General features: G+C 40.5%; 1 protein-coding gene across 2 annotated transcripts in view; it reads left to right on the top strand.

Moving 5' to 3' along the window:
- Positions 1–12752, top strand: part of cfap210 (cilia and flagella associated protein 210) — a 38477-nt gene that overhangs the window by 15858 nt on the left and 9867 nt on the right. For both annotated transcript variants that reach the window (XM_078404528.1, XM_078404529.1), the window contains exons 3-6: positions 3681–3904; positions 5033–5206; positions 8407–8612; positions 10938–11094. In XM_078404528.1, the coding sequence (XP_078260654.1) occupies positions 3681–3904; positions 5033–5206; positions 8407–8612; positions 10938–11094 (761 nt within the window). The remainder of the gene's footprint in view (positions 1–3680; positions 3905–5032; positions 5207–8406; positions 8613–10937; positions 11095–12752) is intronic.

Here is a 12752-nt window from a genome sequence, read left to right on the forward strand (position 1 = left end):
CTGCTGAGTGTTTCTAGCATTTTCTGCTGTTTTTTCAGTTTTCTACAATCTACAGCTGTTTTTATTTTAATTGACGTGTTTATATAACATGTTTTGTAAGGTTAGCATGATTTAAAGTCTTTTTTACAGATAATGAAGAACTTATTGACAGGTACTCATTGTTATTATGTCGAAAGTCCAACTGCCAATTTAGTCACAGCAAGATTTCTTGACAAATGACCACACTTTAGACAATAGGTGCAGGAGTAGACCATTCGGCCCTTCGAGACAGCACCACCATTCAATGTGATCATGGCTGATCATTCTCAATCAGTACCCCGTTCCTGCCTTCTCCCAATACCCCCTGACTCCGCAATCCTTAAGAGCTCTATCTAGCTCTCTCTTGAATGCATTCAGAGAATTGGCCTCCACTGCCTTCTGAGGCGGAAAATTCCACAGATTTACAACTCTCTGACTGAATTTGTTTTTCCTCATCTCAGTTCTAAATGGCCTACCCCTTATTCTTAAACTGTGACCCCTGGTTCTGGACTCCCCCAACATTGGGAACATGTTTCCTGCCTCTAACGTGTCCAACCCGGTGGTGCAGCGGTAGAGTTGCTGCCTTACAGCGAATGCAGCGCTGGAGACTCAGGTTCGATCCTGACTACGGGCTACCTGTACGGAGTTTGTACGTTCTCCCCTGACCTGCGTGGGTTTTCTCCGAGATCTTCGGTTTCATATATCATATCATATCATATATATACAGCCGGAAACAGGCCTTTTCGGCCCTCCAAGTCCGTGCCGCCCAGTGATCCCCGTACATTAACACTATCCTACACCCACTAGGGACAATTTTTATTTACCCAGCCAATTAACCTACATACCTGTACGTCTTTGGAGTGTGGGAGGAAACCGAAGATCTCGGAGTAAACCCACGCAGGTCACGGGGAGAACGTACAAACTCCTTACAGTGCAGCACCCGTAGTCAGGATCGAACCTGAATCTCCGGCGCTGTAAAGCAGCAACTCCACCGCTGCGCTACCGTGCCGCCCACACTCCAAAGACGTACAGGTTTGTAGGTTAATTGACTGGGTAAATGTAAAAATTGTCCCTAGTGTGTGTAGGATAGTGTTAATGTGCAGGGATCGCTGGGCGGCGCGGACTCGGTGGGCCGAAGGGCCTGTTTCCACGCTGTATCTCTAAATCTAAATTAAAAAACCTTAATAATCTTATATGTTTCGATAAGATTCCCTCTCATCCTTCTAAATTCCAGTGTATACAAGCCTAGTCGCTCCAGTCTTTCAACATATGACAGTCCAGCCATTCCGGGAATTAACCTAGTAAACCTATGCTGCACGCCCTCAATAGCAAGAATATCCTTCCTCAAATTTGGAGACCAACACTGCACACAGTACCCTAGGTGCGGTCTCACTAGGGCCCTGTACAACTGCAGAAAGACCTCTTTGCTCCTATACTCATCTCCTCGTTATGAAGGCCAACATTCCATTAGCTTTCTTCACTGCCTGCTGTACCTGCATGCTTCCTTTCAGTGACTGATGCACTTGGACACCCGGATCTCGTTGTACGTCCCCTTTTCCTAACTTGACACCATTCAGATAATAATCTGCCTTCCTATTTTTACCACCAAAGTGGATAACCTCACACTTATCCACATTAAACTGCATCTGCCATGTATCCGCCCACTCACACAACCTGTCCAAGTCGCCTTTGCAACCTCATAGCATCTTCCTCACAGTTCACACTGCCACCCAGCTTTGTATCATCTGCAAATTTGCTAATGGTACTTTTAATCCCTTCATCCAAGTCATTAATGTATATTGTAAATAGCTGCAGTCCCAGCACTGAGCCTTGCGGTACCCCACTAGTCACTGCCTGCCATTCTGAAAGGGACCCATTTATCCCCACTCTTTGCTTTCTGTCTGCCAATCAATTTTCTATCCCTGTCAGTACCCTACCCCCAATACCATGTGCTCTAATTTTGCCCACTAATCTCCTATGTGGGACCTTGTCGAAGGCTTTCTGAAAGTCAAGGTACACTACATCCACCGGCTCTCCCCTGTCAATTTTCGTAGTTACATCCTCAAAAAATTCCAGAAGATTAGTCAAGCATTATTTCCGCTTCGTAAATCCATGCTGACTCGGAACAATCCTGTTACTGCTATCCAAATGCTCTGCAATTTCGTCTTTTATAATGGACTCCAGCATCTTCCCCACCACTGATGTCAGACTAACTGGTCTATAATTTCCAGTTTTCTCTCTCCCTCCTTTCTTAAAAAATGGGATAACATCAGCTACCCTCCAATCCACAGGAACTGATCCTGAATCTATAGAACATTGGAAAATGATCACCAATGCATCCACGATTTCTAGAGCCACCTCCTTAAGTACCCTGGGATGCAGACCATCAGGCCCTGGGGATTTATCAGTCTTCAGTCCCATCAGTCTAACCAACACCATTTCCTGTCTAATGTGAATTTTCTTCAGTTCCTCCGTCACCCTAGGATCTCTGGCCACTAGAACATCTGGGAGATTGTTTGTATCTTCCTTAGTGAAGACAGATCCAAAGTAGCGGTTCAACTCATCTGCCATTTCCTTGTTCCCCATAATAAATTCCCCTGTTTGCCTTGACTATTTTTTTTCCTCTTCACATACCTAAAAAAGCTTTTACTATCCTCATTTATATTATTGGCTAGCTTACCCTCGTACCTCATCTTTTCTCCCCGTATTGCCTTTTCAGTTATCTTCTGTTGCTCTTTAAAAGAGTCCCAATCCTCTGGCTTCCCACTCTTCTTTGCTATGTTATACTTCTTCTCTTTTATTTTTATGCTGTCCTTGACTTCCCTTGTCAGCCACGGGTGCCTCTTACTTCCCTTAGAATCTTTCCTCCTCTTTGGGATAAATTGATCCTGCAACTTCTGCATTATTCCCAGGAATACTTGCCATTGCTGTTCCACCGTCTTCCCTGCTAGGGCCTCCTTCCAGTCAAATCTGGCCAGCTCCTGCCTCATGCCTCTGTAATCCCCTTTGCTATACTGTAATACTGACATTTCCGATTTTCCCTTCTCCCTCTCAATTTGTATTATCATTACAGTTGCCAATAAACAAATATTGGCCAGGATAAATAATCAGCAAATTCATCATCAGTCAGTGCCATTGTAATTAGTTCAAATGCTTGGCTTAAAACATAATTAACATGCTAGCTGTTTAAGGACATTCAATATTCTTCTAATCCAGTGCACCAACCAATTTATACACTGATTCACAAAGCACCAGTATCTGCACAGAGTTCATTTTTCATGTTTTTGAGGATTTCCTTGATAAACCATTACGAGTTGAAGATCTGCTGCCATAAAAAGTGAGATTGGAGACTACACAAAATTTTAAAAAATCAACTGCAGCTCGTGTATCATAACACTGTACTTATAGAGGGGAGTGAATATCCTGAAGTTTCAGGAATTGGCTACAATGAAGGTGAATGAATACGCAATGGTATTCTAAATTTATTTGGTTAAAACAGTTCATAATTTGCTTTAAGCAATACACCTAAGACCCTGTGATTAATTCTCTAATAATGAATTGGTGATTGGTTTACCACCAGATGAGCCATATTAGAAAAAGCACCTTTGGTAAATGTGGTAAATATTGACTCTTTTTTAAATTTCATGGTTTGGAAATTTTAGTACAGGTTCGTAACAAACCAAATGAACTTGGCGGAGTACAGTTTCCAAATCTGACGGATCTTCGACAAGTTACAATTCTTCCAAAAGTAGAATGGCAACGCATCCAGGATAATTTGAATGGTATAAATAGAGAGGCTGAATTTTTACGTGCCCAGAGGGAAGAAAAAGAAGCCTTACATTTCCAATCTAAGGAAATAACTAAAAACTGGACAAACACAGTTGCAGTAAGCACTCTTTAAGTATTTTGCAGTACCTGTTGTTATTACGTTGTACAACATTATATCATTTTATTGCTTACCACTATTTACCAGTTAATATTTGTAGAATTCCTTTGCATGCATTAAGGAGTCACTGTTTTTCTATTATTATCCAAGATATCCTTGTTCAGTTGATTGCATCTGATAAACAGGTGTAAAATGAATGTAGTAAATTAGAAAAAGTTGGGGTGTTGTAATAATCTTGAGTATGACCCGTTAATTTTCCATCAAGTTTACATGAAAGTGATGATACGGAGATTTTACCCAATTTCTGTGTATTTTCTAATTGACCAGATCATTTCAGACTGTCCAGGGAATTTAAATTGACCCTGTTGAAAGTCATCAGAGAAAAGGATTTTGATTGCCCTCCTTTTTGAGCAAGTTTATAATTTGATGCATGTAGGTGTCCTGATAACACCAATATTTCCACACAAAAGATTACAGTAGGATTTAAGTTACTGGATAGACTTTGGTTGTATTTTATTAGTAAAACTTTCTTTGAAAATCCAACTGTAACATTAGGAACAGAAGTAAGCTGGTCTGTTTATTCAGCATCAGTGATATCTTGGCTGATTCATTCTCAGCCTCATTCAGATAGTTATTACTATTATGGTTTCTTGATAAGTGGATGGTTGGATGCCAATTTGAGATGTCTTTTTGTATAAACAAATGGCATAGGCATCTAAAAATTTGGAATTATTTCAATTGTTTCTTAAAATAACCAATTAGCTTGTGGTAAAATTGTGCTATTTAGCCCAGGGCAAAAGTAAAATAAACATTAAACTATTAAAGTAATAAAGCTATAATAAAGAATTTAAACCAACACTTTAAAATAAGTTTTGCCACGTTCAGTCGTCACTAATTGTAAATAAGTATGCTCAATTTCCGAGCTGTATTAAAGGTCTCTTGCATTTTGTGCAAAATTATCAGATGCCACTTTGGAACTAGAATTTTAACAAAAAATATCTATTGAGGATCATACTATGGATACAGTAGATCAAATGTATTGTAATTTAAAAGTTAATATCTCTTGTGCAAAATGTTATAATCACCATTCAAAAGCTTAAGTAAAAAAAGATGTACAATCTATCCAAGGGTCATAGACAAAAAAGACTTAATGCACGAAAACTACGTAAAGAAAAGGAAGAAGAGGAGAGGAGACAAATAGATTTGGAGGAGGCAAAATATATGGCACAGAAAAGAAAAGAACATCTGGAACAGGCGAAAAATCTGCTTTTCTACCAGACCGATAGAGTGAAAGGATTTAATGTACAGTATAATGTTTCTTTTAAGTTTGAAAATATTCTTTTGCATTAAAAGTCTTTAGTTTTAAGTGACTTTTAAGAAATTGGTTATTTTTAGCAATCTTGTTATTTTGCATCAGAATTATTCATCTTGTAGTCTTTCATAAAATATCAATTTATTGTCATAGTAACTGTGCCTTCTGTATTTGCCTTGCTTTTAACATTACCCAACCAATGTTTCATTATCATGAAATCATAAGATTACAAACTGTGGAAAGTATTCCTCAATTTTGATATTAATTATCTTTCATGTCTTGAATGTGGTACTTAAGAATTTTATCTCTTTTTTTTTAATATGAAGAGCCAAAATGATATATTGGAGATACTCCCCACTCCTGGGATCCACCTACCCTCCCTTGTGATAGGATTTTAAATTGTTTAAGACTGTAGGAGAACATTGCTTTAAAAATGTAAACAAGATCCAATGACATCATTTCATTCTAAATACAATTTTAGCTTAAAACCAGAGCATATGGGTGGGAAGACTACTGGGAGTAACCAGAGGTAAGGCTATCTCTGTTTGGCAATATAGCACAGCTGTTTTCTAGGATTCTGTACTGTAGCCTCAGATTTTCACCAAATATGTTCATGATCTTTCAACTTTGGTCCTTTCAACTTTGCAGAATTATATAGTTTGGTTTTATTTTAAGGAAACAGATGGAAACAGGCCCTTTGGCCCACTGTATATTCACCAACTATTGATTAACTATTCACACTAGTTCAATGTTATCCCACTTTCTCCTCCACTCCCTATACATTAGGGGCAATTTTACAAAGGCCAATTATCCTATAAACCTGCATGTCTTTGGGATGTGGGAGGAAACCGGAGCATCCGGAGGAAAACCTCGCAGTCAATGGAGAATGTGGAAACTCTGCACAAACAGCACAAAGTAGAAAATACCAGTTATCTGAAATTGTTCAATTCAGCACTGAGTCCAGAGGCTGCATTCTGCTGCAAAATGAGGTGAGGTCTATTCCTCGAGCTTATATTAGGCTTCATTGGAACAGTGTAGAAGTCCAAAAATAGAGAGGGCAGAATAGATGTTGGATGGAGAATTAAAGCGACACACAATGTGGCAGCCTTAAAGTGCTTGCAGCACCAGAGACCCAGGTTCTATCCCGACTATGGGTACTGTCTGTAAGGAGTTTGTATGTTCCTGTGATCGCGTGGGTTTTCTCCAAGATCTTTGGTTTCCTTCCACCCTCCAAACATGTGCAGGTTTGTAGGTTAATTGGCTTGGTGTAAATGTAAATTGTCCCAAGTGTGTGTAGGATAGTGTTAATGTGCAGGGATTGCTGGTTGGTGCAGACGTGGTAGGCCAAAGGACCTGTTGCCGCGCTGTATCTCTAAACTAAACTTAACTGGAAGATCAGGGTCACCCCTGCGAACCGCACAGAGGTGTTCTGCAAAGTCGTCACCAAATCTGGATTTGGTTCTTCCATTGCAGAGGAGGCAATATTTTTAGTACTCAAATTCAATAAACTGAATTGAAGTAGTATAAATTAATTGCTGCTTCTTCTGGAAGAACTTTTTGGCTCCCTGGATGGCAAGAGGTTGTTAACGGGCAGCTGTGTCATCTCTGCAATTGCATGAAAAGTCCGATAAGAAGAGGAGTATTTGGCAAAAATGGCAGATGAAGGTGGAATCATGATGGCATATTTCCTTTGGAATACTGAAAAGGGAGGCATCGAACAAATGTGTCTGGTAATGGCATTTTGTTTGAAGGTGGTGGAAATGACAAGGGATGATCTATTGAATGTGGAGGCTGGTTGGGTGGACATTGAGGATAAGGGGAACCCCATTATGCCTGGTAGGAGAGGGAGTGAAAACAGAATTATGGGAAAGAGAATTCGAGAACGCAGTTAATTGTGCTAAACTGGCTTTAACAAAAGCCATGTTTAATAAAAAAGCAACGCACCTCAGAAGCACTGATGTGGAAAGTCTCCTCATAAGAACAGTGGAGGGAGAATAGGAGAATGGAATGGAGTCCATACAGGAATCTGGGTGAGAAGTATAGTAATTTTTGTCAAGTTTTAAAAAACATTTATTATTAACCTAATATTGGATTTTATCCCAGTTTTGCTTGCAATTCAAACAATATATTGGTTGATTTCAGGTGTGTGCACATTTATGCAAATTGGATTTGATTACCCAAAAGGGACATCAATCATAGTACTTTCTCAGTAGAAACACATTGCTTTAGATGTTTAAAGATTATTGTTATAAATAAACATAGCACAAAAAGTAAGGAAATTTGTGTGGTAGATTATTTCTTTGTTGTAACAATGCTTCTTGGCAATATATCTTATACCGTTGGAAAGCCTGTTTATTTCCCTTTTAAATGGTGTCACATTTGTAAGGAACATGCATTTGTGGGATGAGCAGCAGAGCTGAGTATATGGGTTGCGCCATGAAAATTTTGCCAAATCTTCTCTGCCAATGCCAAACAGCTTATTCTGCTGTTGCTATTGACTCTTGTTTTGAGCTTCTGGTACCCCCAGGTGCTGACAAGAATGGGATGCCATCCCACAACAGTGTGTGACCAGACTGGTGACCAGCATGAGGAGGAGGTGCCAGGCTGTTATGGCTGTGTATGGTTCTTCCACACGCTACTGTGGCTCCTGTTTATTAAATGAATAAATTGTTAAATTGCCAATATGTCTTGTTTCTTCAGACTTCAATCATCCAATCCACCAAACAACACCGAACAAGAGTCAATGGCAGAATAAGCTGTTTGGCATTGGCAGAGATTTGGCAAATTTTTCATGGGCGCAACCCATATACTCAGCTCTGCTGCTCATCCCACAAATGCATGTTCCTTACAAATGTGGCACCATTTAAAAGAGAAATAAACAGGCTTTCCAACGGTATAAGATTTATTGCCAAGAAGCATTGTTACAACAAAGAAATAATCTACCAAACACAAATTTCCTTACTTTTTGTGCAATGTTTATATATAATATCTGCATTCTGATACCCTAGAAACACTGGTAATGTGGAATTAGAAACAATTTGAAAGCTAAAATTCAGTCATGTTGATATGAGTAAATTCCTTGAATTTGTGCTTTCATCATATAACTCCAACTGAGCAGACAGTTTTATTCAATAATCTACATTATAAGCATTCAGTGTTCCATATAATGAATACATATATATATTTGAAGGCTGCACTGATGCTTACTGAAGCACTAAAAGAACGAGAAGCCCAAATTAAATTGAACCGGAACAGGGAACATTTTTTTAAAACTCAAGAAAAACAATTTCTGGAGGCCGAACAACGCCGAATGTACACAAGTGAGGATGTTGAGTGGCAAAAAATGCTAAAACAAAAGGAACGGAGGAAGACTCTTTCTGATTACCATGAACAACAGTGAGTAAAGGATTGACTTCAGTTACATTTTTAAAATTTATTTATTTGGTTTGTAAATCTTAGAAAACGGGTAACACTATTGAAGGTGTTTTTATTCAAGATCATAAACGAAAGCACCTTGTGTTCCCTCAATTGAACATATAAAATCCCATTGCAATACAGGCATTTGCGATTTAGGTGGGGATTATGTTCTCGAAAAGCAACGCGTAATTCAAAAATGTGTAAATTAAACATACAAATTGAAACTTTTAAACAGTTGTAAAGTTGAGCGTATTATTTCAAATACATAGCACCTAAATTTGATCTTGATATTAATTAAACAAATGCGTCATTTTAAAAACACATAAATCAAACATGCAGAAAAGGCAAGGTGCCTGTATTTCAAAGAACCTCAGAAATGGTATGTGCGGTGTCCTTGCCAATATTTATTAAAATACAAGATCATAAGTGAATGGAGCACACTTGGGCCATTCGGCCCATCAAGTCTACTCTGCCATTCAATCATGGCTGATCTATCTCTCACTCCTAACCCCATTTATATTTAAGATGAGTAAGAAAGAATTGCAAATGCTGGTTTAAATCAAAGGTAGACACAAAATGCTGGAGTAACTCAGCGGGACAGGCAGCATCTCTGGAGAGAAGGAATGGGAGACCCTTCTTCAGATTGACCCAAAACGTCACCATTCCTCTCTCCAGAGATGCTGCCTGCCCCGCTGAGTTACTCCAGCATTTTGTGTCTACCTCCCATTTATATTTAAATCATCATCACTAAAAACTAATGTTTCATAACCATCATAATTATCTATCAATGGCCGCTGTGAAACAGTTTGTCCTACAATTCAGCAACGACTCCTAGGATGCAGAGTGCTTTTGGACATCCTAAGATCATAAAATATCCAATCCAAATATATTTCTTTTAACTGTTTCTTTTCATGCGAGTAGCAAATGGTCATCAAAAAACAACATAAGAGCCAAAAGCCTATGAAGATTGCATTAAAAATATGATGTTTAAAACTTGGGTTTGAAAACTTCTGGTTCTTCCAATGTAGCCTTTCTGTATCACCATGAGGAAAGCTTGAAAGATTTGTTTAAGTTTAGGTGTATTATTGTCACATGTTCATAGCTTCAGTGAAAGGCATTGTTTTGCGTGCTATCCAAACAGATCAGATAATACAATCTGATCTGTTTGGATAGCATGCTAAACAATGCCTTTCACTGGAGCTCTGAAGAGGTGGGGTCTCGTGGTCAGTGCCATCTGCGAGTGTGCGGACCCAACACAAACAGTGGAGCACATAGTCACCATTGGCCCAAATACCGGCCACTGAATGGTGAACGAGGTCTGATTGACCTGGACGATGACACGTTGGCCTGGCTCGCCTCAACGGAGCTGCAGGTCTAAAAGACATACGACAGAGGAAGAAGAAGATAATACAATCAGAGGATCCAAATGTGCTGACCATGATCTTGGGGATGTTGTTGGGTTGGAGCTTAGGTCATCTCTAGTTGTAGCCATCAACTTAAGACATGTTGGGCAAAAAAATTCAGGAATTTCTAGTTTTACAGTCCTGAAAAGAAATTGCAATGTGGTGAGGCTGGGAATATCTGTTAGATGAAGTGTGAACCATGAAGTGGAAACCATCTGAAGGTTCAAATCTTTATCATGTTCTGGAAGCTTCAAGAACAAAATAATTGAACAATAACATAGTTTTCTAGAAAGGATTTTAAGTGTGCCTCTGTCAGTTAATTACTCTTTATGACAGAGAAGACCATTCAGTCTATTGCATTCATGCTGGCCCCAGCAGAGCAATTCCCATCAGATTTGTCCACCCTCTTTTTGGTATCCCTGCAACCTTTTCTTTCCTATATATTCATCAGCTCCTCTTATCACACTAAGGGATAATATGCAATTGCCAATGAATCTACCAACACATCTTCAGGATGTGTGAGGAAATCAGACCACCCCAGAGAAGAGCCATGCAGGTTCTACAAAGATGGTTCTGAGGTCAGGAATAAATCCTGTTCCCTGGAGTGTGAAACTGTAGTTCTAACTGTTGTGCCTCTGTAAAACTCTCTGGTAAAGGACACAAGTGGGTATTCTTACGAGCGGTTTTGGCAGCTGCATTCCTGCCTCAAAAACCTCAACAGATATTTTCAGTGAAATATATAAATGTCCTTGCAGTTTGCATCTGCAGTTTCTTGAATCTCAAAACATACCTGACTCCAACTGTCAGCATCTTTTGTAAGCAGCCCTTTTTTGAAGTTGCTCATTTGTCCATTAACCTTACGTAATAACAATGATATTTAAACAAGTTTTTCTGATGGCAGGATAAAAGAACATGAAGTGCTAAAGAAACAAGAGAAGCAACAAGATATAATGGAAGGAAAAGAAATCAGGAAATTGGCGCAGTTATATGAATGGGAACTTAGTAAAATTGAAGAACTAAAAAAGCAAGAAAAATACAATAATAAGATCACTCATATGGTAGGCTTGAATTACTTTTTTTATCCCAAGGAGTTCAATTACATACAGTTTCAGAACTTTGGAGGCTTATTATAATAGGCATTATATTAATTTCAAGTCAAGTCAAGTCAAATTTATTTGTCGCATACACATACACGATGTGCAGTGAAATGAAAGTGGCAATGCCTGCGGATTGTGCACAAAAAAGAATTACAGTTACAGCATATAAATAAAGTTAATAAGTTACTATAGTGTAGACAAAAATTTAGTCTCTGGGGTTATAAAAGTTGACAGTCCTGATGGCCTGTGGGAAGAAACTCCGTCTCATCCTCTCTGTTTTTACAGCGTGACAGCGGAGGCGTTTGCCTGATCGTAGCATCTGGAACAGTCCGTTACTGGGGTGGTAGGGGTCCCTCATGATCTTGCTTGCTCTGGATCTGCACCTCCTGATGTATAGGTCCTGCAGGGGGACGAGTGTAGTTCCGATGGTGCGTTCTGCCGAACGCACTACTCTCTGCAGGGCCATCCTGTCCTGGGCAGAGCTGTTCCCAAACCAGACTGTAATGTTGCCGGACAGGATGCTTTCTACAGCCCCAGAGTAGAAGCAATGAAGGATCCTCAGAGACACTCTGAATTTCCTCAGTTGTCTAAGGTGGTAAAGGCGCTGCTTTGCCTTACCCATCAGTGCGGCGATGTGCGTTGCCAAGTCAGATCCTCTGTGATGCGGACTCCCAAGTATTTAAAACTGCTCACCCTATCCACAGTAGACCCATTTATCTCCAGTGGCGTGTACGTCCTTGGATGTTTAGCCCTTCTGAAGTCCACAATCAGCTCCTTCGTTTTAGTGACATTCAAGAGGAGGCTATTGTCCTGACACCAGAGTGCCAGATCAGCCACCTCCTCCCGGTAGGCCATCTCATCGTTGTTGGATATCCGGCCCACCACCACAGTGTCATCAGCAAACTTGATGATGGAGTTTGAGCTGAACCTGGCCCCACAGTCATGTGTGTACAGGGAGTACAGTAGGGGGCTAAGGACGCAGCCCTGGGGGGATCCTATGTTCAGGGTGAGGGAGCTGGATGTGTGTTCCCCCATCCTGACCACTTGGGGCCTGGCGGTGAGAAAGCCCAGGACCCAGGCACACAGAGGGGTGCTAAGCCCCAGTTCCAGCAGCTTCTCAACCAGTCTGCTGGGGACTATTGTGTTGAATGCTGAACTAAAGTCGATGAACAGCATCCTCACATAGCCCCCCTGGTTGTCCAGATGAGAGAGAGCGGTGTGCAGAACCTGGGAGACCGCATCATCCGTGGATCTGTTCGGACGGTATGCGAACTGTAGTGGGTCCATGTTGCGAGGAAGGAGGGCACAGATATGCTTCTTGACTAGCCTCTCAAAGCATTTCATGACAACCGAGGTGAGGGCCACCGGTCGGTAGTCATTTAAACACGCTGGAGAGGCATTCTTTGGCACCAGTACAATGATGGATCTTTTGAAGCATGCAGGGACCACGGACTTGGCCAAGGAGAGGTTGAATATTGTGGTGAGCACTGGAGCAAGCTGAGTAGCACAAGACTTTAGCACTCGCCCAGATATACCATCTGGGCCTCCAGCTTTCCTCGTGTTCACACGCGTCAGAGCCCACTTTACCTCGTGCTCGGACACCGAGAATGTGTGCATAT

This window comes from Rhinoraja longicauda, chromosome 8 (assembly GCF_053455715.1).
Source record: "Rhinoraja longicauda isolate Sanriku21f chromosome 8, sRhiLon1.1, whole genome shotgun sequence".
Lineage (NCBI taxonomy): Eukaryota > Metazoa > Chordata > Chondrichthyes > Rajiformes > Arhynchobatidae > Rhinoraja > Rhinoraja longicauda.